The sequence below is a fragment of the Agelaius tricolor genome, unplaced genomic scaffold (assembly GCF_023055355.1).
Source record: "Agelaius tricolor isolate 1412-34295 unplaced genomic scaffold, bAgeTri1.0.p SCAF_18, whole genome shotgun sequence".
Classification (NCBI taxonomy): Eukaryota; Metazoa; Chordata; class Aves; order Passeriformes; family Icteridae; genus Agelaius; species Agelaius tricolor.
This window is the reverse complement of record NW_027269278.1, coordinates 4,967,977-4,991,500: the sequence shown is the minus strand read 5'-3', so window position 1 is coordinate 4,991,500 and position 23,524 is coordinate 4,967,977. Positions and strand designations below refer to the sequence as shown.

General features: G+C 44.2%; 1 protein-coding gene across 3 annotated transcripts in view; it reads left to right on the top strand.

Moving 5' to 3' along the window:
- WWC1 (WW and C2 domain containing 1) overlaps positions 1-22,984 on the top strand; it is a 67,056-nt gene extending 44,072 nt beyond the window's left edge. For all 3 annotated transcript variants that reach the window (XM_071443110.1, XM_071443112.1, XM_071443111.1), the window contains exons 9-23: positions 2,258-2,500; positions 3,945-4,034; positions 6,302-6,840; positions 10,872-10,980; positions 12,650-12,730; positions 13,599-13,685; positions 14,965-15,157; positions 15,938-16,090; positions 16,560-16,660; positions 17,378-17,525; positions 18,195-18,359; positions 19,718-19,810; positions 20,674-20,904; positions 21,626-21,747; positions 22,235-22,984. In XM_071443110.1, the coding sequence (XP_071299211.1) occupies positions 2,258-2,500; positions 3,945-4,034; positions 6,302-6,840; positions 10,872-10,980; positions 12,650-12,730; positions 13,599-13,685; positions 14,965-15,157; positions 15,938-16,090; positions 16,560-16,660; positions 17,378-17,525; positions 18,195-18,359; positions 19,718-19,810; positions 20,674-20,904; positions 21,626-21,747; positions 22,235-22,301 (2,422 nt within the window). In that variant the 3' untranslated portion in view covers positions 22,302-22,984. The remainder of the gene's footprint in view (positions 1-2,257; positions 2,501-3,944; positions 4,035-6,301; positions 6,841-10,871; positions 10,981-12,649; positions 12,731-13,598; positions 13,686-14,964; positions 15,158-15,937; positions 16,091-16,559; positions 16,661-17,377; positions 17,526-18,194; positions 18,360-19,717; positions 19,811-20,673; positions 20,905-21,625; positions 21,748-22,234) is intronic.
- The last annotated feature ends 540 nt before the right edge of the window (positions 22,985-23,524 follow it).

Sequence of the window (23,524 nt, the reverse complement as noted above, 5' to 3'; positions counted from 1 at the left end):
GCAACGTGTTTCTTTAGTGATGGTGCTGTTTCATTGGAAAAATAAAATAATAAACCTCATTTTAACTGAGAAGGGGGAAAATAATGATCATGTACCAAAGGTAAAACTGGATGTTAGTTTAACAAAGCTTTTAGACTCGGAAATGCATAGAGAACAAATTCCAGTGGAAAAGCCATATGCATGCAAATGTATGCCAAAAGTGATCAGATTTATGCCAGCCAATCCTCTTAGACTCATATCCCTTCAAAATGCACTGAGGAATTCTTGGATTATGAATTAATGCCACTTAATTCTTTGTTGGAGCACAGTATTGCACTTAATCAGGCACTCAAAAACAAAACAGCTCTTAAGACGACCTAAAAATAGTTGAGCTGAATATCTATCAGTTGTGGAACTTTTATTAGAGTAAGCAACCTGCTGTGGGAAATGGGTTTACAGAAAGTGATGCTTCTCTTCAGAAGGGTGATCTCATGTCTGTCTCCTGTGGTGGTGGAGGCAGGTCAGTGTCTGTGAGTCTAATCCTTCCCAGGCTCTCTTGGGCTCAGGATCCTCTTGGCCTCTGGAGCTTGGAAGACAAAGCTTTATTCTTCAAGGCTATTCAGGAGCCTTGTAGCTGCTGCTGCCTAGATCTGCATCTTATTGCTTACTCCACACACTTTGATTTTGCTGGTTGGCACTGAATTTGCTCTGAGCCTGCCTGTGTGCTGGTTGGCTGCAGGAAACACACACCAACCTTGGCACTTCTGCAGCATAAATCAAATTCTACAGAGGTGAATCCACATCAGTACCTGCAACTATTTGCTGTGCCTGATTTAAGTTCAGTAAGTCTGTCACCAGATCACAAAGCCCTTTTCAAAGAGAGAAGCATATTGGACATTCATTTTACATGTCACTTCCATTTCTTATGTATTTGCTAAACCCAAGTAAGGGATTAACCTGACTTCCTTACATGAAGAGGCACATATGCCTTGCCTCTCTTATGTTCAGTCAGGTGAATTTTTTTTTGCAAATATCTTGCAAAATACTTTTTTCTCCTTGTTTGCCTTCTAAGTTTTGCAGATTTTTTTTCATCCCAGCACATTCTGTCCTTCCCGTTCTCTGCTTCCCACTTGATTTTTTGGATTGTGTGAGTTCAGAATCACAGATCCTTGGTAATTCTAATTCAGATTTATCTGTACTATTGTTTCTCATCAAACTACCATGATCAGCCTGTCAGGTCTTGAAGAGTTGCAGGTTAGTGAATACAAAGGAGAGAGCTTCCTTTGGGAAGACTGGCATTACTGCCCTTGGTTCTGGATCCTGGCCTGCTGCTGGTTTTCTGCTTCTCTCTGTGTGTTTGCATTGCAAAGCTGATCATTTGTGGACCTAACTGAGCAGGTCAGATATTTGGGAAATTGGGAACAGGCAGATATTTGGAGTGAGCAGCCTCCTTGCCTGCCACAAGCTGTGCTCTCCTCCTCTGTCAGTCAAAGCTCTTGCTAAATTCTGCATCTGTATTGCTGCTGCTTTTAGTCATTATCTTCCTCCCTGAGCTGATGTGGTGTGGTGCTGAAGGACTGGTGATACAGGCTTTCACCTGAAATCTGGAATGATACCTCTAATGAAAATAGGCTTTGATTCTGATGCAGAAATGCAGCTCTGGATTTTGGTAGGATCACATTGCCTCTCCAACTCCTCACATCCTCAAGTGCAGATTGCACCAGAAGTAGCTCCTTAAAGTGTCCAGAGTGCTTACTGTTGAATCACAGGTGGATTCTTGCACTAGCAGCATGGAGATATGATTCATTTCCTCATTGTAAAGACAAAATGTTTCTAAGCTTTCGACTAACCACTGAACTTTATCTGAATCATACATGGGGAGAACACAGTTATTTCCATAAAAGTGATTAAAGAGTAGGTAATTATCACATCATACCCTCCACCCAAACTACTCTGAGGTCACAGCTGTAATGCATATGAAACACCTATAGTATATCTGATCACCTTTTCTGACATCCAGAATTTTTGTTGTATTATTTCCTGACTGGTGGACACTGCATATTAGCCAGAAAGTTCATTTTCTATTGTGAACAAATGTGAGTTAAAATCCCATTCTGCATGTCCACATCCCAGCACTTGGCACCATTCTGGTCAGGGGGACCTGAGGGTGTTTGTCCTGGACTGAGAGCCTTCCTCAGGGCTCTGGAAGATGTGGTTGGTCTGGAGCAGGAGGTCAGGCACTCCTCAGGGAATAACTGCATTTTTTTTCCCCCTGCAGAATAGCAAACCTGAAAATCCAGCTGGCTAAGCTTGACAGCGAGGCCTGGCCTGGCGTGCTGGACTCTGAGCGGGACCGTCTGATCCTGATTAATGAGAAGGAGGAGCTCTTGAAAGAAATGAGATTTATCAGCCCCAGAAAATGGACTCGAGGAGAAGTGGAGAGACTGGAGACAGAGAGGAGGCGCCTGGAGGAAGACCTTCAGGCTGCTAGAGACACTCAGAGCAAAGCTCTCACTGAGAGGTGGGTTAGTGGGCACAGGGCAGGGCCTTTTTGGACAAGAGGTGACTGGGAGCAAATGCCAGCATCCCCTGGCTGAGAGCCCACAGCAGTGCCCTCACATTCCCAGGACACTCCACTCAGAGAGCTTCTCAACTCATCTCCCAAACAACCCATCTGCAAGGCTTCCTGTGCCACTGGGGAAAGGTTGCTGTTCCTACAATGGATCCTTTATGGGAATGTAAAGAGTGCTCAAAATAGCCCAGTGTAGTGTTGCTGTAGTGTAACATTTCTGTATGCAGCCAGCACCTCACAGCAGCTTCCACATTTGCTGTGCAGTCTGGGCCTTGGTAAATGTCAGCAGATGGAATTTTAAATTCCTAAATTTGCTGTTTGTTCTGAGCATCCTTGTATGTGATTCCTGTAGGATCTGGTATTTGACAGGGCTGTGGGGCTTGCAGGGAATATCCTGTGAATCTAAACTAGCTGAAAAAAATGCCAACTTTCTTCCCTAATTTTACCTGTGTTGCAGGGGGAGATCTCAGGGGAATGTACAGTGAGGATGAATACTGCATGAGGCATTGCCTACAGGTGTTTCACAGTCTGGATGCATTAATGAGGGTGGCTCAGCAGTGTTTCTGGCAGCTGCAGTCTCTTGAACATATATGGAATAGGCACATTACATTCACTCTCTCCTTGGCTCCATACTTTCATTTTTTCTAGGTGGTCATTGTCCAGCTGACACTAATTTTCTGCATAGGCCTTTCATGGTTTTATCATGCTGGAAAAAATGTAAATGTCTTGACCATGAGACTTTTACCTGCCTGAAGTATCTATGGTTTGACAAATGGTTCTGGTCTTGCCCTAAGGTATACCCCTTCATTTGGGATTTTTGAGAATATGATCACATTCTAGAATGCCAAAGACACAACACATGCATGGGGAAGGATTTTGTGTCCAGAGGCCTGTTCAGTTAGGGTGTGAGCACCCACGTGCACATGTGTTTGTCTCACACCAGTTCAGGTGGGCAATAAAGCTGAGATGCTGCTAAAGCCAATAATGTAAAGCTGTAATGAGATGGTTAATAACTATATCAGGTAACCCTTGATGGTCCATAGACTTTAGTGGAAGGAAATGAAGACATTTATACTTTATTAACACAGGAACTATAGGAATGCAATAGTGTATAGTGAGTAAAATCTGCCCAGCTCTTTTCAGGCCTCATCCTAGAAACATTAACTTCTGTGGTACCAGCTATAATTATTTTGTGTTGTTGTGAATGTTTTCAGGACTGAGTTCTGCATTTTCTAATGTTGGTAAACACTTACACATCCTGACCAAATTCTTTCCTGGGTATTCCTATCAACTTTTGCAGGATTTCACAGCAAAAAAGTAGATTTTTCCTTTACTCCTTATTTAAAATATTAAATGCTGCTTTAGCTTGTCTTTTTCTTTGATCTTCTCTTAGATTGAAGTTGAACAGCAAAAGAAATCAGCTTGTCCGAGAGCTGGAGGAAACCACGCGCTTGGTGGCCATGCTGCACACCCAGCTCAAGAGGTAGGTGACCCTTCCAGCAGCTGGGGTTGCTTTTGCTGCACATGGTGCCACTGCCTTTCTCTGCTCACAATCCCAGCTCCCAGCTGAGGGCTGAAAGGCCTTTCAGGAGTGGCCTCAGGCCCCTGTGTAGTCAGGGGAAGGAGAAGCTTTGGGATCATAGGTCAGTTTAGATGGGCACTTTTCAACCTCCTGGTGGTGCCTCTGTCTCACAGCAGGAGTTTGCACAGTCCCTTCTATTTCAGTAATATTCAGATGACCAGGGAGAGCTGAGATTTATTCACTAAAGTTTGAATTACTGAAGTATTACATGAATAAAGTATGCTAAAGACATCTTGACAGCAAGTGGAGTGAATCTCACTAATGCAACTACAAATTAATGGATGAATGATCATATTTCTCTAATTCCAAGTGTGCTGTGGCTTGTAATGTGGCCAATATATAGAGATATCCCTGATTCTCTTGTGGTTCATATGGTGTAAGGAATGGCTTCTAGTTCAGGCTGTAGTTTTGGAAGAACACAGGATTGCTATGTCCAGACTAATGCATGACTGCAGGCACTAAGGCCAAATCATTTTGCTAAAAGTATATTGTTATCATTCTGATAGCCAGGAAGGTTTGGTGGGATTTTTGTTTGGTTGAGGTTTTTTCCTACCAGTGTGTACTGAATTTACTCTGTTTGTAGCTTCTGCTCCACTTGGATTCTGTTTCATTTTGTGAAGATGACACCGAAAAGACTGGAAAGAAATCATAGTGCAAGACTGACATGTAAATAAGCCAGCATGGAGAATAGCTATCTGTGAGGCTTTTATGCAGTGGAAATGCATCACATTTTCATTTCACCTAGCTGATTAGGGATCTTTTGAGGTGACCAAGAAGCATGTGAAACTAATTTCTTCCTAACTGTGTGCCCAGTGTTCTTGGCATGCTCCTTCATAAGAATAAGTGTTTGTTATTAACCCCATAATGCAAAATGTCTGGCATTCAAGGGCATATACAAAAGGAAATTGAGCCCAGTTTTTTGACAGGGAAAAGATTAATTTCAAATCCTTCCCTTTTCATAGGAAAGTACACTGAAAAGCTGTAAATTCATTAGGCTTCAACAGATGTGTATATACTGCCAATATGCAAAAACATCTATCAGAAGCTTTTTTGAGCAAATGTGCTGCAGAGCACATCTGTCAGAAGACATTTTCTGCCAAAATTATACTAAATACAGCATACTTGCCTTTTTCTCAAAAGGTCATGGACATAATTATACAAATGTAGCTTCCAGCTTTTACCCTATAAATAATAAATAAGGGATTATTATAGGCTTATTAATATCTCACTGTTTTTCAGTGGGGCAACATAAGGCACTTTTACATATTCAGAATTTTTTCAATAGCTAATCCGCATCTGAAGTGAGGGTCAGTAATAACCAAGGTCTTCAATATGCAGAGCAGGAGTCTTGGCTTAAATGGAATTTCTAGAGATGGTACATGTTGTAGTCACTACTGGAATACTTGCTGGGTCTCCTGAGCAGAAAACTTTGCTGTGGTGTCTGGACTTTCTCATCTGGACAGACTTCTATACAGCACCTGCTTAAAATTAATTTTGTTGTCAGTTATGTTCTGAACCTAGAACTCTAGGGATAAATAAGGCGTGTGAATTGATTTCACAGCCCAGCCCCAGCTTTTTCCCTTGCTCTCTTGGCCCTGGATTCCATGTAGCAGTCTTTCACATGGATAGATCCTGCCAGCTTCCTGGGAACTGCTGGCTGCTGTGATCTCTGAGGGCCAGTTCCAGGCAGCTGTGATATTGCCTTTTGGCTGCAGCTCCAAGATTGAGGCAAATGGAAGGAAATTTCCAGATGGTCAGACAGTTCATTGCAATAACTTCATCTTCTTGCATGGGCCTTGCTGGTTTTTGCAGTCTGCTTTGGAGATTAACAGGAGCCATAGATACCTTCCAGAGAGATGTGGGAGGAGGGGGGTGGCACTAATTTTAATTGGTTTGAAACTGTTCATTAGAGTTGTTTTGGCTAAACAAGGACTCTCAGGAGTCTGAGATGGTGAGTAGAAAAATGTGTATGATGGATAGTGTTTCACTGAGCAGTGCCCCAGTGTTCCTGCTGTGCAGACTGTGGTTCTGGGTTGCTCTGGGGACTAATGCGTGTGGCCTGAGCTAACAAAGCAGCACCTGTGGGCTGAGAGATGTGGTGACATTGCAGTGCTTTCATGAGAAATCAGAAGATACAGTGTCATGGTTTTCTGACTTGTTTCCTTCAGTCTCTCCACCAGCATGCTTTCCCTCTCCTCGAGCAGCAGCCCTGGTTCTCTTGCATCTAGCAGAGGATCTCTTGCCACCTCCAGCCAGGATTCGTCCACCTCAGCCAGTTTCACTGATCTCTACTACGAGCACCTGGAGCAGCTGGAGCAGTTGGACTCAGAATATCAAAACAAGCTTGACTTGCTCTTAGAAGGAGCCACTGGGTTTAGGCCATCAGGCTGTATCACCACTATTCATGAGAATGAAGTAGCAAAAACTCAAAAAGCAGATAGCACGAGTCGCATGCAGGCTCTGAGGTCCTTGTCTGGTACTCCCAAATCCATGACATCACTGTCCCCAAGGTCATCTCTCTCTTCTCCATCCCCACCTTGCTCTCCACTGGTGATAGACCCACTCCTAACTGGTGATGCCTTTTCAAGCCATATGGATTTTGATGATGCAGAGATAAGTGCAAATCTGTCAGAACTCACCCTAAACACTGGGAGTGGCAGCTGTAGACTGGAAGAGCCTCGAGCAGGAGATAAACATCTAGGTCAAGGTATGGTAAGAAAAGATTTGCATGCACTGCATGCATTTATATTTAATGTAGTTCATAAAGCATTGAGAAGCAAGTGTTTCAGAAGCTGTCTGTCATCTTGTTATCTTTATGCTGAAAAATGTTTTCAGCTCTGTGTTCTGTCTTGTTTGGGAGGGAGGTTTGGTATTTTAATTTGTACACAAAAATACTGATCTAATGAGTCTTGCAGGAGACTGATTTAGGTGTGTTTTTATTGTACACAGATGCATGTGTACACAAATCACAGGGATTTCATGTGCAAATAGAGATGGTCATGGTGGGATTCCTGGTTTGATTTGGCACTGAACTATTCAGAATGTCATGTATTGTTTTGGGTCTTGGAGACACACAGTGCCACATTGATGCAAAGTTTTTGACCAAGCTTTTGAGGAGGGCTGGAAAAGCCATTTAGCTTAATAGTTAACAAATTATAATAGTAATAATAATAATAATAATAATAATCCTTCCCCACCACCTCAGTATGCATAAAATGCTGCTCTGGTTCCCAGTAAATCAGTGGCAATGAATTTATTAATTTCAGCTGAGCAGACATACCAAGGCTGTGCTCGAATTCTGCTGTTTTGGTCTCTTAGCAACAAAAACGTGTTTAGATTGTAAGCATGATAAAATAAGACATTTAGAGATAGTGGATGTTCTCATATATGCATATGGCTTGTTGGTGGGTAGGAAGGGTTCATCCTTTTTTGGAATGGATGGGCTGAAGAAGTTGGCACAGCCAGGGCACAGTGCTAGGGCCTGTCTGAAGCCCTTGTGACTGTAGTTGGGTTAAATCCAACAAGGATTGAGTGAAAGGACTGGATTTGTAGCTGCAGTGAGGAAGAGCTTTAAAGGCAATATAAACTTGCAAGCTACAGTCCTGTGAACCAGCAGTACAGTTTGTTTCTGCTTTTCGTGGGATTATTGAACAGCCTGTGTGAATAAAGGGAGCTAGTACCATGTTATCACCACCTTCTGCATTAAGAAGGTTGACACTATTTAAAACACAATAAAAAACACAAGTGCAAATCTTCCCTTTGAGCTGCCATTTTCCTACAAGCAAGAGGTATTATGCATTTGAGTAGGAAACACTAATTATTCTTATTAGAACTGGATGCTGATTAGTTTTAACCTTTTTAGCTCTTCAAGATTTGCCAAGGCTGTTAAAGTGAAAGCTCAGGTGTTAAGCAGATTAAGTGATTACTGCTGTTAGCCAGTCAGCAGACAAAATAATCACCATAAGTAGTTTATTTCAGGGCAATAACGAGATGAGATTCTGCTCCTGAGGCATTTTGGGGGGTGGGGGCTCAGTGTAACCCAAAATGCAGGGGCTGGCTCTGGGGTGGTCAGCCCTGGGCAAAGCACGCTCACGTGTCCTGGAGGCAGAGCTGAGCACTGTATCTGAGGGCTCTGCTGCTGCCTTCTGCTAGGGCAGAACCTCCTCTAGCTTTGAAACTGAAATAAGGTTGCCTTTCTCACCTGAAGAACACCTGAGCGATTATGGGGAAATTAATAGCAAAACCTGGGATCTGGCAGAGTCCAGCATTCTGTGATTAAATGGTCTGGATGTGAGGACAGTGCATGGCCGGGCTCTTCAAGGCCCATTGCAGGAAGAGAAGAGCAAACTTTAAATTCTTGATGTGAGTGAAAAAAACCATGAAACACCACAGGTAGTGTTATCCACCTGCTTGGGAAAATGGAGGAGAGTTGAGTCAGTTCTGAACTCTTCCATAAACTTTCTTATTAGTGTGATATCTCTTCAGAGACTTGAGGCTAAAAGCTGAAAGTCCAAATCTTTTGTTAATTAGCTGCATGAAAAGGCTGAGCTTTCCAAGTCTTTTGCAAAACCAGTAAGGAAAGGGGTGACTGGAATTGTTGTCAGGGAAGCATTCATCTTTATTCAGCTTTACACTGTAGCACCCTGCTGCACAGAGCTCACTTCACTGTTGTGCACTTTGTGTATTCACCCCCTTGGCCCTGAGGGGCTGGGGGAGGTGGTCAAGAATGAGGCTTTCTGTGTTGGAAAGGCTCCATGGCACTGGGAACTGAGGGAGAAAGAGAGCTTTGGTGTGTGGAGGCCAACCTGCAGTGCCTTTCCCAGGGAGCCAGTCCCATGGAAAGGGACTCCCAGAGCAGCATTTGGGGTGTAAAACTCCAAGAATCAGATTTAGGAAGCCAGCCAGTGGAGATAAAGTTACTTTCCTATTAAAACCATGGACTAGAAGGTATGAAGGAGAATTGAGGAAAGAAGTTTTGACCCTGCCCGTGTACCTCTAGCACAACCTGTGATCCACAGCACTGCAGGAGCCTGGTCCTGGCAGGTGGCTGGATGGAGGATGGATTAAACTGGGAATGCCAGGGTTAAATGGATCCCTTGGTTTCAGTTAATGACTGATACATTGTGTTACAGGTGCTAGCTTCTATTCATGTGGATTGGCCTATGGGGAAAAGCTCTGGACATTCCATTTCTGTCCAGTGGCTCCATGGGAGTACCAAGATGAGAAGTGCCATTTTTTGGTGTCAAAAAATCCATGGATAAATGGACCCAAAATGGCACAGGTGTCTCAAAGGATTGGGGTTACCTGTAGCACCCTCTACTGTTGGCTTACAAGTCCTTATGTCCTTACAAGTCCTTATGGCATTCCATAAGCCTTGCACACTTTTCCACCCCTTTATTCAAAGCTGGATTTAATTCCTTAAGTGGCTTTGTGAGACTGAGAAGAATACAACACAAAATCTGAAAAAAAACAAACTCAAACCCCAGAAAACCAACCAGAACCCAAACTTGCTTTGTAATAAAGACATGCATTGGAACTATATATTGGCCTGGGGGCATGTGCTTATCTAAGTCTATGGGAAAGAAGGATCACTTCTGAGAAACAAAAGCCCGTTGGAGAGGAGTGTGCTGCTCTGCTGCTCTGGGGCTCCAGCTGCTCCCAGGGTGCCACATGGCACCTCCTCACTCTTGGAGCAGGTCTCCCACATCCCTGAGAATGAGAGCCAAGAGCTGGGTAGAGCCCAGCACTCGTTAGCCACATTGGCAGATGGAGCTCTCCAGACTCTTGGCTGCAGCTCCTCTCCACTGAAATGTTGAAAGATGCAGAATTTGCAGGTTTCCAGGGAGAATCTTTCTGTGTTTTAAAGCACAAGAAATCTATGTCAGATAACAACTCTGAGCAAAACTTGTTTCACCTTCTTTGGTTTCTCTTCCCTATCTCCTTTTCCCTGTATTCCTGCATATGACTGCTCTTTTGAATCCTATAAATCTCTTTCCGTGTTCATCTTTTGGTCTTTCTGGACCTGTCTTTTGTCTTGTGTACACAAACATTTGGGTTTGGGTGGTGTTTTTTTGCTGTTCCCCTCTTGGTATGAGCTCTCCAGGTGGGAAATGCAGCTCCACATGATGCATACCTGGCCAGAGCCTGCTCAGCAGTGCTTGCCCAGCTCTTGCTCTCTGGAATGATTGCTGCCTGCCTAAGGGTGCCTTGCAGTAGGAGCTGGTTTGTTGGTCCATATTTATAAGTTCACTAGAATTTAGAAGTCCTGCTGTTTCTGACTGCTGCTCATCAGGTCATGGGTACCTCCCTGCCTTTCCAGGGCTTTGGAAGCCTCTCCTGGCATCTCCTGCAAGGACCCATGCCCAGAGAGGTGCCAGGGCAAGCAGCTGTAACACACGTGTGTGTAATCTCAGCCCTCACACTGCTGCAGGGCTCAGGGGACAAATGGGCACTCATTGTGCAATGAATCCCTCCCTCCACACAGTCTATTCCTCCTGTTTTCCTGGGACTTTTTGTTCTTCAGGGCAGTTTGGCACATTCCCTCACTTCAAGGCCACCTTTGAGCTCAGCCTGCCCTACCTGTGTCCCCTGAGTCTCCAGAAATGTGCTGTTGCTTAACAATACCTGGCAGGGGAAAAAAATGCAATTCAAGGGGAGGATAAGAAGAAAAGCTGCTGCTTATCCAGACAGTTCATTTTCATTAACACCTGCTTTTGGTTTTCCTCTGTGCTTTCCTAGGTATAAACACAGCTGGAGGGACACCTCTGAAGGTGGCAGGTGTGTCAGCTGCAGTGTCTGATGAATCTGTTGCTGGAGACAGCGGGGTGTACGAGGCATCTGTACAAAGGTAGACATCAGATCTCTCTCCAGGACAAGCCAATGACTCAGCTTTGCCAAAAGTCAGCTGCAATACTACTGGTTATGACCTTTGTAATTTGATGGCTAAAGTTCTCACTCTCAGGTTTCTTAAGACTTCTGAAAAAACTATAAGCAGGTTGAATTGGATTATGAAAATGACCATAATAGAAGCAGCTGAAAGGAAGCTCACAGAGAGCTGTTTGAACAGCCAGCCTGTTTGTGGAGGTGCTGGTCAGCTGTGGGTGCTGCCTTGGCAGGGGGAAGTGGAGCCATCTGGTAGGGGGAAAGCTCCCCTCCTCTCAGTCAGTGACAGCCCTCAGCCAACTCTGGAATGTTTAAGGAAGCACCTTGAAGTGCCCGATTGATGTGATGGAGTTCCCAAGTGCATGGAGCAAGAGCAGGATGTGATGCCCACAAGACTTCTCCCACTGAGGGCACAGCAGGGAGTCACTGCTCTTCTGGCTTTCTGGATTGTCTCTGGGGGCTTTGTCAAAATGTTCCCTGGAAGGCACTGATCATATTGGTACCTGCATCTCATGTGGGTTTTCCTACTGCTTTTATTAGCATTTAGGTGAATTAGAGGGTCTTTAGTTGCAAAACACAGCTGTAGAGGTGAAATATCACTCATCTCAGAGTCCCCCTGTTGATTAGTAATCTTCATTAATTCTCTAGACAAATTAGTAATTTTTATGTTTACAGCACAATTCACTTTGACAATGGAGTGCAGTGCTTCAGTAAATTGATCTCCTGGGCCCAAGCAGTCAGAGTTGGGTGTCCCAGGTCCCTGTGTCCCTTCTGGGGTAGGGAGCTCTGGAGAGGGGAGTGGGACAGTCACAGGAGGCATCCCATGCACACTGCCACTGCTGATGCTAATATTGTTTGGGTTATCAGCTTGCCAGCCCCTGTGGTGCCTACAGTGTCATTTTGGTGCCTGTCCAAGTGGTGAGGGTGGGATGAGCCACCCTCTGCAGCTGAAATGTAACAAAATGCAAGAGAGTGCTGAGCAGTAATATGGAAAGCACCTAGAAGAGAAGAATGCTAATCCTGTTTTCATGTGCTACAGCATAGCCTCTTGGGGCAATTAGACAATGAATGTAGTTTTGGGGACTTTCAGTGCATAAAACTTGGGAGGAGGAATACATTGGGAGGGAAATGGTGCAGAATAGCTGTTTCCAGCAAGGCCAGTCAGTGTACTCTGTCACTTTTAATGTGCTTAAGAAAGCTTGATTTCTTAAAGAAACAAAGGAATTACTTAAATCTAATAAAAGTTGAGAATTTTTGCTGTCATGATGCAGGACAGGATTGGAGTTGTTAAGTCACATTTCTCTTGCAGGGCAGTCAGCCGTTTTTGCTAAAAACCAGTCAAGGGAACCCTTTAAAAATCCCCCACTGCCTTATTTTTGCAGTCTTTTGTGTGGCTTTTTTTTCCTTTTGGCAGTGAAGAGGGAAGACATATGACTTTCTGCTGATAAGCACTGTAATACATACCTCTAAGGCTGATTGCACTTACTTCTTAAATGGGCTTTCTTTTACCTGCTAATTTTACAAAATCCATATACCAAACCACTGAATGGAAGGGAAAAGATCTTGTATCACCTAAATGCAAACACTTGAATAAGAGGCAAATCAAATCCTTCATTGTTGTTGGTTCCTTTCAGACCGTGTGTGTCAGAAGTGATGGTGTTTGACAGTGATGATGCAGAAGCAGCTGGAACAGCCAAAGTGCAAATTGCAATGAGGTATGTGCAACATATTTTACTGGATTTGCCTTCCAGTGGGAAGGATGATAAATGGGATAGTGCTTTCTGTGCTGTTTTCTTCTCGAGTCCTATTACTATTAACTGATGCCCTTTTTTAGTGGAATTTAGAATTACACTTGACTCCAGGAGGTTCTTGGTTGCCCTCTTTCATTTCAGTGGAAATCATCTGATGATATTGTGGTAAAAGGGTGCAAACCAGTAATGGGAGCACTGGCAGTGCTGGGCTGGAGAGAGCCTTTGGCTGGATTGCAGAATCCTTAAAGTGCAGCTTGGGTGGGTAAAACTGCTGAGAATAAGTGGCAGTGACAATCCCTGACCTCATGTGGACCCCACAGTAGTGGGTAAGGTGTAGGAGGGCAGGCACAGAGGCATCCTCCATAAGTGACTTCTTGGAAGTTAAGTGGGATTTGAGGAAAAGAAGTAGTACAAAACTCATTTGTTATGGCCATCCAAAGGAAAAGGCTACTCATTACATCCTCTGTTGCACTTCAAGTTTTTTTACTTAAAAGTTTTCCATATTGCAGCCATTAAGGCCTCTCAAAAAATTGTAGCTACAATGCAGCAATCTAACTAGACCCCAGGAAAAGCAATGTGTCAAATTGACAGTCCATTGTATCTGAACCCTTAAGTTCTGGATGTTCTGGACTGTTCTATATTCTGGATGTTCTGGTAGCAAAACTTGATGTAATAGGAAACTGGTTTTGTTTTAAACTGTGGGCGAGTCACGGTCACATTATAGTGTTGTCTTGTTTGTAAAATTTTTGTATTCTTTGTGTGAAATACTCAGCCACAGAGTCCAAGGAAGAATTCTCTAATAAAAATGCTTTTCTGTGTGTTTCTGATTCAGATACGATGACAAAAATAAACAATTTGCCATACTGGTCATCCAGCTGAGTAATGTTCCAGCACTGCTGTTACAACAAGATCAAAAAGTGTAAGTGGGTGAAACAAACACACTTGATATATTTGAGTTGGATCCCAAAGAGAATGAAAGTGAGATTGGCGTATGAGTTTTCACACTCTTAAAAATTTACCTTTCCTGAAACGTTTCTATACATCATGTGGTGACACTTACAAACTAATAAACCTGTAGTCTGAAATAAGGTGCAGTTACTTCCTCAAAGGTCTGTATGTACTAGGGAAGGACTTGCCTGGAATTACCACTGGCTAGTGAGGTTCTTAATTGTAGCAATGCCTTGAGCATTTGTCCTGCTTCAGAACTCATTGGACACCTGTACAGGATTGGGAAAATGTGCAGCTAGACTGCTAGACTCATTCCAAGCACAAGGTCTTTAAACTCAGCTGTGTGCTGAATTAGCTGACAAAAATTGGATTCATTTTTGCTGTTCCTACCCACAGAAGGATGTGATCAGTGTGACAGGGTGCACAGATGTAAACAGCCATGTAAAACAGGATCCTATGATGTCTGAGTACGAGGTTCAGAAGGATGAAGTCTGTGGCAGCTTGTCCCACGTCACATCTCTGACACTGTGACAAGATGTTCCTTTCTTCTCAGTTGACTGCAGCTCCAGAGAATAGGAAAGCACAGCTGTGGGGGTACCACTTGTAGGTTTCTCTGGGTCTGGACTGAAGGCACTCGAGACAGTAGTTCATGTTGGGACTCAGGTGTTTATTATTTCTTATCATAAAACAGTCCCACTAGTGTGAGTTTGGCAGCCTTTCATTAGAAGGCACAAAATGGCCAACAATCTCTGGTTACAAGGTCTTTTAAGACTAAACTATCCAATTAAGAGCTGACACCTGGATTATTTTCCCTTTTAACCCAATAACTGATCACACAGAGCCCACAATGCAGACTTTTCTGCCCAATTACAAAATGCCACCCAAACCCATGGAGAAGAAGGAAGAAGAAGGAAGAAGAAGAAACCCAGGAACACACCCTGTGCCCTCCATCTTGCTTCCATCCACAACCTACTAAAAATCCCAAAACCTCAGTTTCTCACCAAGTGACACACCTACACTACTCTCTATAATCTATTTCACACTTTTGTGGATTCCAGTCTATCTTGAATCTGGGAAACTTTCTCCATGGATGAGGGTCAAAGTCAGTGCTGCCCTGGGGGTCAGGGCAGACAGAGAAATATTCCCTGTGTGCTCTGGGTTTGCACAGAGAGCAGGCTGACTCTCAGTGAGGGGTTTTGGGAGCTGCAGAGGTGCAGGGAGGGCAGAGCTGAGTGCAGTGTGTCCCACAGGAACATCCGTGTGGCGGTGCTGCCCTGCTCGGAGAGCACGAGCTGCCTGTTCCGCACCCGGCCCGTGGAGGCTGCCGACAGCCTGGTGTACAACGAGCTCTTCTGGGTCTCCATCTCCTACCCAGCGCTGCGCCAGAAGACTTTAAGAGTTGATGTTTGCACTGTAGATAAGTCTCACCTTGAAGAATGTTTGGTGAGTATCCAGCTCTGTTTCAATAACTCTGTGTTTGTTTCCTCTTTTTAATTAGACACGACGTTAGACTCTTGAGGTATGGCAATTTCTGTGAAAGCCTTCCTGATAATCTTTAGCTATGTGGTCTCTCCCCCACAGCGTTCTTTGCAGTGACAATTTCCATCAGGAAAAACAATTACGAGATAAATGTTTTGTTACAGAACTACCTTGTCAGACCACTATATATTTCTTCTTCATGATCTGATGTCAAACTATAACTAGTTTTCTTCCTTTTGGAAACATTTATGGTATTGCAATTGAGAACCAATTACTGTGATTGTGGATACATCAGGTTGTGTGCTAAATGCAATGTATTAAAAAATGACAAGGCAGATGAAGAGAAACGGGATATACAAAGCTAAAACATCCTGGCAGTGATTTTTGTCAGCCTTGCAAATTTCTTGAAAGAGAGTCATCCTCTCCTGTTCCTTTCTCTTTCTCTTTGAAGCTCTGGCTGTAATTTCTCCCTCCTGCATAGCACTGTTTGTACTTCTGGATTCCTTGTTACAGTGGAGCTCTAGTGAAACACTTGCTACTTACATTGGAAGCCCTCAGCAATGCTGAAAATAATTAAACATAAAGCATTACTAGTGGTGTTGAAACGGGATAAACAGGCAATTTTACTTTTTGTTGAATTTGCCAAAATTAAGCGGTCCTAGGTTTTCACTCTGATTTTTTCTGACTGGTGTGGTAGCTGTTAATTTTAGTATTACACTAAAACTGTGGTTTTGCTCTCAATAGGGTGGAGCACAAATTAGCCTTGCTGAAATATGCAGATCCGGAGAGAAATCAACCCGTTGGTATAACCTCCTTAGCTATAAATATCAGCAGAAGCAAAACAGGAAAAGTAAACAAGGAAACAACCACTCTGAAGTACCCTGCACTGAAAAAACAGTAAGAACAGCTGCTTAAATGGAGCAGATCTCTTCTAAATAGGACTAACACGAGGGTTTGTGTGGCTGTTACTATAGAGAAGTGAAGGCTGCTGTGTTTATATTTACAACTAGAATGTGTTGTTAAGTGCAGCAAAATAAGTAATTGTTGATTCCAGATCTGCCCTTGTCCTGGGCTAAATACTTACTGAAATCTCTGCTCAGGAAGCTGAGGGATGTGTAAGTGATGTGTGGCCTCCAGCCTTCCTGCAGTGCTGCCATGAACTGGCTGGGCAAATCAAGGCAGAGTTTGCACATGCAGGGCACAGAGGGTGCTCAGCCTGGAGCTGCACACCTGCACAGGCTGGGGGAGCCAGCTGTGCCCACAGCGCTGCTCTGGGGCTGCTCTGGGGCTCTTCTCACCACACAGGCTGGGCACTCTGCACTCTCTGAGAGTCATTTCTTCACCAAAAGCCTCTTTCTCTCCTCAGGACTCTGTCTCAGCGCTCTTGGAGCAGACAGCTGTTGAACTGGAAGCTGTGGAGAAGAAACTGGAGGAAAGCAGAAGCACTTTAACTAGCGGAGAGAGCTGGTAGGTGCCATCCCACCATCTTGTTGGGGAGCTATCAGAGCATTTGGGTGCAGAGGAAAAAGCAGATTATACTGAGCTGTGGGAGGCTTCTTCTTTTGCTGTTTTGGTGAAAAATCCTGTTTCTTCTGTTCTGGAGGTTGTCTTAGAAAATGAGAACAAAACTGATAAATGTTGAAAATTGTCAGTAGCACTATGCTAATTTTGTTATTTGTACAGTCTGCTATGGATGCCCTGAAAACTCCCCTCTGTGGTGCAAGGCTTTGCTTGAATTTTAATGTGGCTGTTCTTTATATGGTTCAGATTCAGATTTCCTTAGAGAAGTCCAACATTTGAAATAGAAAGCAAGCCTGACCAATGGGATTGATGGAGCAGCCTGCTGTGAGTTCAAGGCAGCTGAAAAGGGTGTTAAAACAGTGCTTCAATTTTGTCCAGTAACACTTTTTAACTCAGATTAATGGCATCCTGAGAGCTCCCCTCAAGATGCACTTGCCTTAAACTTAGACCACATGGCTGAACCCTCATCTTGCTTCTTTTGAAGCCAGATCAGGATGAAGTTTTTGGCAGTAATGTGGTCTTCTGGTGCAGCTTCTCCTTTCTAAGGCTGTGTTTGTGTAATCTCAGTGTCTGCAGGGCCTGTCAGGTACCTGGCTGCCTTGGGGACGTGTTTAGAGTATTGTCCACAACAGGCCAGTTCAATAACAAAGCTGTTCTTTTCAGGCAAGATGAAGAGGTTCCTGACCTGGAAGAACAGGATGAGATCAGTGAAAATGAAGCAGAGGAGGAGGAAGAATTCTGTGCTGGAAAATTGCTGTGGGATACAGAAGAAAGTCTGAATTCCCAGCTGCACACAGAGATAGCAGTGAAGGTACAGTCAGAAAGATGATTGAGCTTTTGAACAGAAAGATGATTTAAGCTTCCCATTGCTCAGCTGACTGGGTTGTTGCTGAGCTGAGCAAGGCTACAGCAGTTATTTGAAAGTTACCATTGATGATTAAATGTTTATCTACCTGAAATCTTTGTAAATAACTCTATGTGACCATTTTGTCCCACAGTTAGTACACCACCGTTTCATGCCTTCTCTTTGCTGCTCATGAAAACTGTTTTAATTAATGTGACAGTAGTTTTGACCTTGTTTAATTCTGAGTGTAACTGTAGTCAAACAAGGGTGTGCTGTATTCAGCTCTCTCTGTGCATTGATTTGGATCTTTGCTGCAGATGCACAACCAGTAAGATAATGGTCTTTAAAATCCTACCTGCTCTCTGTGGGATTACCAGGTCACAGTGATGTGTGGATGCACAGGCAAAGGCCATTGGAATCACTTGTGTTGTACAGCAGAGCTCTTAGGGAGCAATCCAGTTAATGCAGCAGAGCTCCAGGAGTGAGGTGTCAGGGAATGCTGCATGAGAGGGGCTAAAGAATGCCTGGGTTTGAATGCAGCAAGCACAGACGTGGCACAGGCGGCTGTCACACAGCCCTGGGGGTGTCCTGGGCACATGGAAAGCTGGCATTTACCCTGCACTGTGTCTCTTTCAGGTGGATAAAGAGACCAACACAGAGAGCCTTGCACAGTCCTCGACTGTAGTTCGTCCAAAAGACAAAAGAGCAGCAAATCCACCCCAAAGTCAGTTTGTCAGGGGCAGCACCATCATCCGCTCCAAAACATTTTCCCCAGGACCACAGAGTCAGTACGTGTGTCGGGTAAGGAGAGTGAAACCCTGAGCTTCTCAGTGCTTGTCTTCACTCACTCTGTATTTCTCACAGAAACCCAACAGTGCTTTCTTCTCTCCCCCTCTGACTCCAGAATTTGCTCTGTCCTCACCTCCTAGGCAGTATCTTGCCTAACAGCATTAAGCACAAATTTATCAGATATGTGTGTGCACATATATTTGTGGCACATGCAGCTTGTTGAGATGCCCTGTCCTATCTGGAAGGGCTGCTGTAAGACAGTGATGAATAAGCTGCATATTAAACAGTTTCCTGCTGCTTGAAGTGTTCTGTGCTAACTCAGTTAGCTCTGTCCATCTGATGAGGTGAACATAAACCTTTGATAGAAATGGAAAGGTAAGTACCTGATAATATCAGCAAAAAAACTGTGGAAACCTGAAAGTCACCAGTGTGCCTTGTATGAAGGTAACTGAACAGGCCATGTGTTGGGTCAGATGTCCCTTCCCCTGCTTTGAAATGTTTGTTCACAATTATTTCCTGAATTGAGGGTCAGAATAAGCTATAAATATCTCATCTTTTAAGTGGAACTGGCAAACAAGCAAGCACTGTCTTTTACCACATATGACGTGTCCCCAGTGGGCAAGCCATTAATACAGCGGGGCCAGATTTGCTGTGTGGGCTCTCCCTGGTTCAGCAGCAGGTGCTTCCAGAGGAACAAACCTTACTCATTCTGCAGTGCTGGAGTGGTACAGATGCTGTGTCCCCGTGCCTCTTCCCCTCCTCCCCCAGCTTTGAGAAGGGAATTAAAATTAAAGCCTGCTTGAGCTGAACTCTTTGTAAGGATCTACAGAAAACCAAAAATCAAGGCAGGCTGTGTGTAACATGGCAACTCTTCAGCTGATAAACCCAGGGGGAAAGCTTTCAGGTAAACTTGCCTCTTCCACCACTAGCTTAAAACACAGGTTATAGAAAAATACAGATTAGAGAAAACAGAAATTTCTAATAAAATAGTCCCATGCTTTACATAGGCTAGGAAATACTATTGTTTATTATTATATTATTATTACTACTTACAGCTGATTTTTCTGGGCTGTTTTGCCCAGCCTAGTTACTTGCTCAGGAGAAGAGCAGTGGGGCAGAGTCCCATATCATAGCCTAACTTAGTGTCTCTCTGCTCACAGCCTATTTCCAAAAAGGGACAGAGTTGGAGGCTTGTGGCAGGGTCTGGCTGTGCCAGTGCATGTTGTGTACTCAGACTGGGGTGACAGCTGCCTGCATTTCACAAAACTTATAGTTCTGCTTACAGCAACCTCTGGTCTTGCTGGCAGTGTGTGTATGCACTGCTTGTATTTCTTTCATGAAAGATTTGTGGTTTTCACCTTCCTTTTCAGCTGAATCGCAGTGACAGTGACAGTTCCACACTATCCAAAAAGCCTCCCTTTGTGCGGAATGCGATGGAGAGACGAAGTGTCAGAGTGAAACGGGTAAGAACATCACCACTTTTCTTTTCCTCTAACACAGACACGTGCAAAAATCATAAAACTGTTTTGAAAGGAAAATTTGCAAACGTTAATCAGTTGCCACGTGTTTTCATTCACAACCTTTTCTTTGTGTGCAAGAAGCCTCTCAAGGATTCTTTGAAATATCAGATTATGACTGGAACATTTAAGCTAGAACTCAATTAAAACATTTAATGTAGGAAAATGGTTCCTGGTATTTTCCATCTTGTCAGAGAAGTAGCACAAACAGTTTTGCTGTGTTTATTGTTGTGAGATTCTTAAGTATTTAAATAAATTTGAGGAGCTGAAAAAGAAGCTGAGAATGATGTCTCAGGTGACCCTGTTGTAGCAATGCCTTGGCACACAATAAACCCCTGTGCCCATTGTGATGGCAATCACTAAGATTCCCCCAGGATATTGACACTGAACTCCTGAGGAGATGGTTTTCTTGGGACAGCTTGTGTTTGAAACTAGCAGAAGGCAATATGTTACTGGAAAAAGGAATCACAGGTTTTTCTGCATCACTGTGGATTCATCTGAAGATGAGACATTAAACTTAGGAGGAAGGTGTGCAAGCAAGACTTGTTCAGTTGGCAACGCTGCCAAGGGAGAACTTGAGTGGAAGCACAGAAATGAAAACACTTATCTATAGAAATGAAAACACTTATCTATAAGAATTCCTTGAGTTTGTGGTATGTCTCAAGACAGACTGGAAAGCAGGATCAATGGAGATGGTTTGTGTGAAGAGAAGCATTAGAAGGATGGGTCTCACGATGTGTTTGGCACCTTGTGGGTGGAGTGGTTGGGACAGTTCTCCTCAGTGTGCTAACAAACCCCTTCTCCCCCAGCCTTCAATCAAGGCCTTCGGTACAGAGCGCCTGATCCGCACCTCGCTGGACCTGGAGCTGGACCTGCAGGCTTCAAAAACCTGGCACGACCAGCTGGTTCAGGAGATCTCAGTGCTGAGGGAACTAAAGGAACAGCTGGAACAAGCTCAAAGTCAGGGTGAAAAAGAGTTGCCACAGTGGGTGAAGGATGATGAAAGGTTTCGACTGCTGCTGAGGCTTGTGGAGAAACGAGTGAGTCATACCTGCCTTGATTGGGGTTTTGTTGCACTCAGTGGAGAAATTTTGGGAACAGGGGACTTTGGACAGTCAGTAAATGAAGCCTGAGCACTGTTAGTCACTCCTGTCTGCCACATACAGCTCTATCAAGCTGTTAGTCCTGAGCCCTTCCATTCACCAGCAGAGAGATTTGCTGCCCTAGCAGAGGTGTGAATACAACAAGTCACAAATGCCATCTGTTGTGCCAATTGTGTGCCCCCAGTCTGCAGGAGGTGTGGTGTGTGGTGGTTGGCACTTACCTTACTCTACATCACACCCTCCCCCATGCACAGGGCTCCTTCTCAGCTTCTGGGATTTCTCAGCACCTCTGCTGGCACCAGGCAGAGACCAAGCCATGCTGGCACCAGGTGTAGGAGGCAGTTGGTGTGAGGTGCTCTGTGGGGTGCTGTGTGTGCTGATCTTCTGCCTTAAAAGAAGATCAAGATCTTTGTATCAAGAAGATACAAGAGAAAACTGACAGAAGCCATTATTCTTACCACAGGCAGGAAGGACACCTTACAAACAGCTCTCTCCCTTAGAATGGTTACTTGTCAAGCTGCAGTTTAGCTTCTGTGGCTTGTGACTTCCAGAGTCAACAGTTTCCAGACCCCTCAGACCTGCAGCTGAAATGGAGGTCAGTTAGGATAAGATAATTCCTCCTGGAAACACAAACAATTCTTCTCCGTTATTCATTTAGGTGCAAAATCCAGAGCACAAGTGTGAGCTCAAGGCTGATAAAATGATGAGAGCTGCTGCCAAGGATGTCCACAGGCTGCGAGGGCAGAGTCGAAAGGAGCCTCTGGAAGTGCAGTCATTCAGGTAATCCTAGGTAAAGGGGAGGAAAAATGGACTACTACCATGATTTTTCTGTGGGTGACTGAGATGCTGATGAGGAAGACTGATCTCTGCAGAAGTAGTTAACTGTTCTGCTTAAATAAGAGCTTCTGTATTTTTATATCCAAGTATAAGATCTGACTCAGGGGAATTAGTTGCAGGACTGCACATGGTCAAAGCAAGCAGCATTCTCCAAGTCATTCCCCACCTGGCAACAAATTCTGTAACACAGAAGCAGCCCTTTGCTTCCCTAAGTAACAGACCCAGAAAAGAAAAAGCCCTGAGCCTTTCTGAAATGGCTTTTGGTAAGGTCAGTATTGTGGCTTTAACTCGTGTCTGATAAATAAATAAAAAGTGTAGGTTGTGTACATCTGCTCCCTGTGGGGACAGCTGGTGGGGTAAATTCTCCTGTGGATGCTGGACATTTCTGGCAGGATTTCTGTTGCATTAACAACTGATCATCTTTTTTCAGAGAGAAAATGGCGTTTTTCACACGGCCAAGAATAAACATCCCAACACTCTCTGCGGACGATGTGTGATCACCATAAAGTATTTGCTTTCTGGACAATTCTACAAATGCAGATTGGGTTTTGAAGTTATTTATGTGGTATTATGAAGGTACCAAGGCATTTGTATATTAGAGCTTTTGTCAGTATGTGGATGTTTTGAAGATTTTTAGGTTAAAGTTATATCATCACAGAAACCAGCATTAAAGTGACAAGATTGTATAGTTTGTATATTTAGGAATGTATTTTTGGGAAATAGAATTTTAAATAAGAACAAAATGCAGCGTAAGGTGCTGTTATTCTTAAATAATGCTGTTTAGACTTTTTGTACAGCTCTACCTTTTAGAGGTTTTACTGCAATAAAATAAATTTGAAGGAACCTCACCCCTACCTTCTATGATGTTCTGCATCGGACTCTCCTCTGAGTGATGTATTTTGTACCCTGTGGGGAATGCTGGGAGCCAGCTGGGGCTCCCAAGTGCTGTGAACGAATTCTCTGTGAGCTGTGAAGCATTTGTGTTTCCTGCCAGGTCATAAAAGTAGGTGTGAAGTTCAGAATACTTGCACTTTTAACGTTTGTACTACAGCTCATGTCTGTAATGGGTCTGTTAAGGTAACGTGGGGAGCCCATTGAAACCACTGCTGTGGGAGGAGGGCTGCAGGTTTAAAGTCCATTTTAGGTTTTTCCAATAAAGTGACCTTTCTGGACAAACCTGTCTTCTTGTTTTTTGTCTTGAGTGAATCTTCTCATCCCCTGGCACCTAATATGGGGTTCTCTTGTGTTGCCAGCTGGCAGCATATAGCTTTTCACATCTTGTCACAGGAGATGCTGTAATGGACTCATTTCATATCATCATGGAATATCCTGAGCTGGAAGGGACACACAGGGATCATCCAGCCCTATCCCTGCACAGACACCCCAACAATCCCACCCTGGGCATCCCTGGCAGCGCTGTCCAAAGCTCCTCTGGCCGTGCCCATTCCCTGGGAGCCCGGGCAGTGCCAGCACCCTCTGGGGAGCCAGAACCTTCCCCGATCTCCAGCCTCAACCTCCCTGACACAGCTCCGGCCGTTCCCTCGGGTACTCGCTGGTTTTCCTCCCTGCTGGACATTCCCTGTGCCCATTTTGTACCCACCTGCTGGGGAGGGGACACAATTCAAAGTGCTGGGTTGGTAACATGGAATGCGGGGCTTTGAGGGTGCTATTCCCTCTTCCCTATCCCTATCCCTATTCCCTCTTTCCCTTTCCCCTTTCC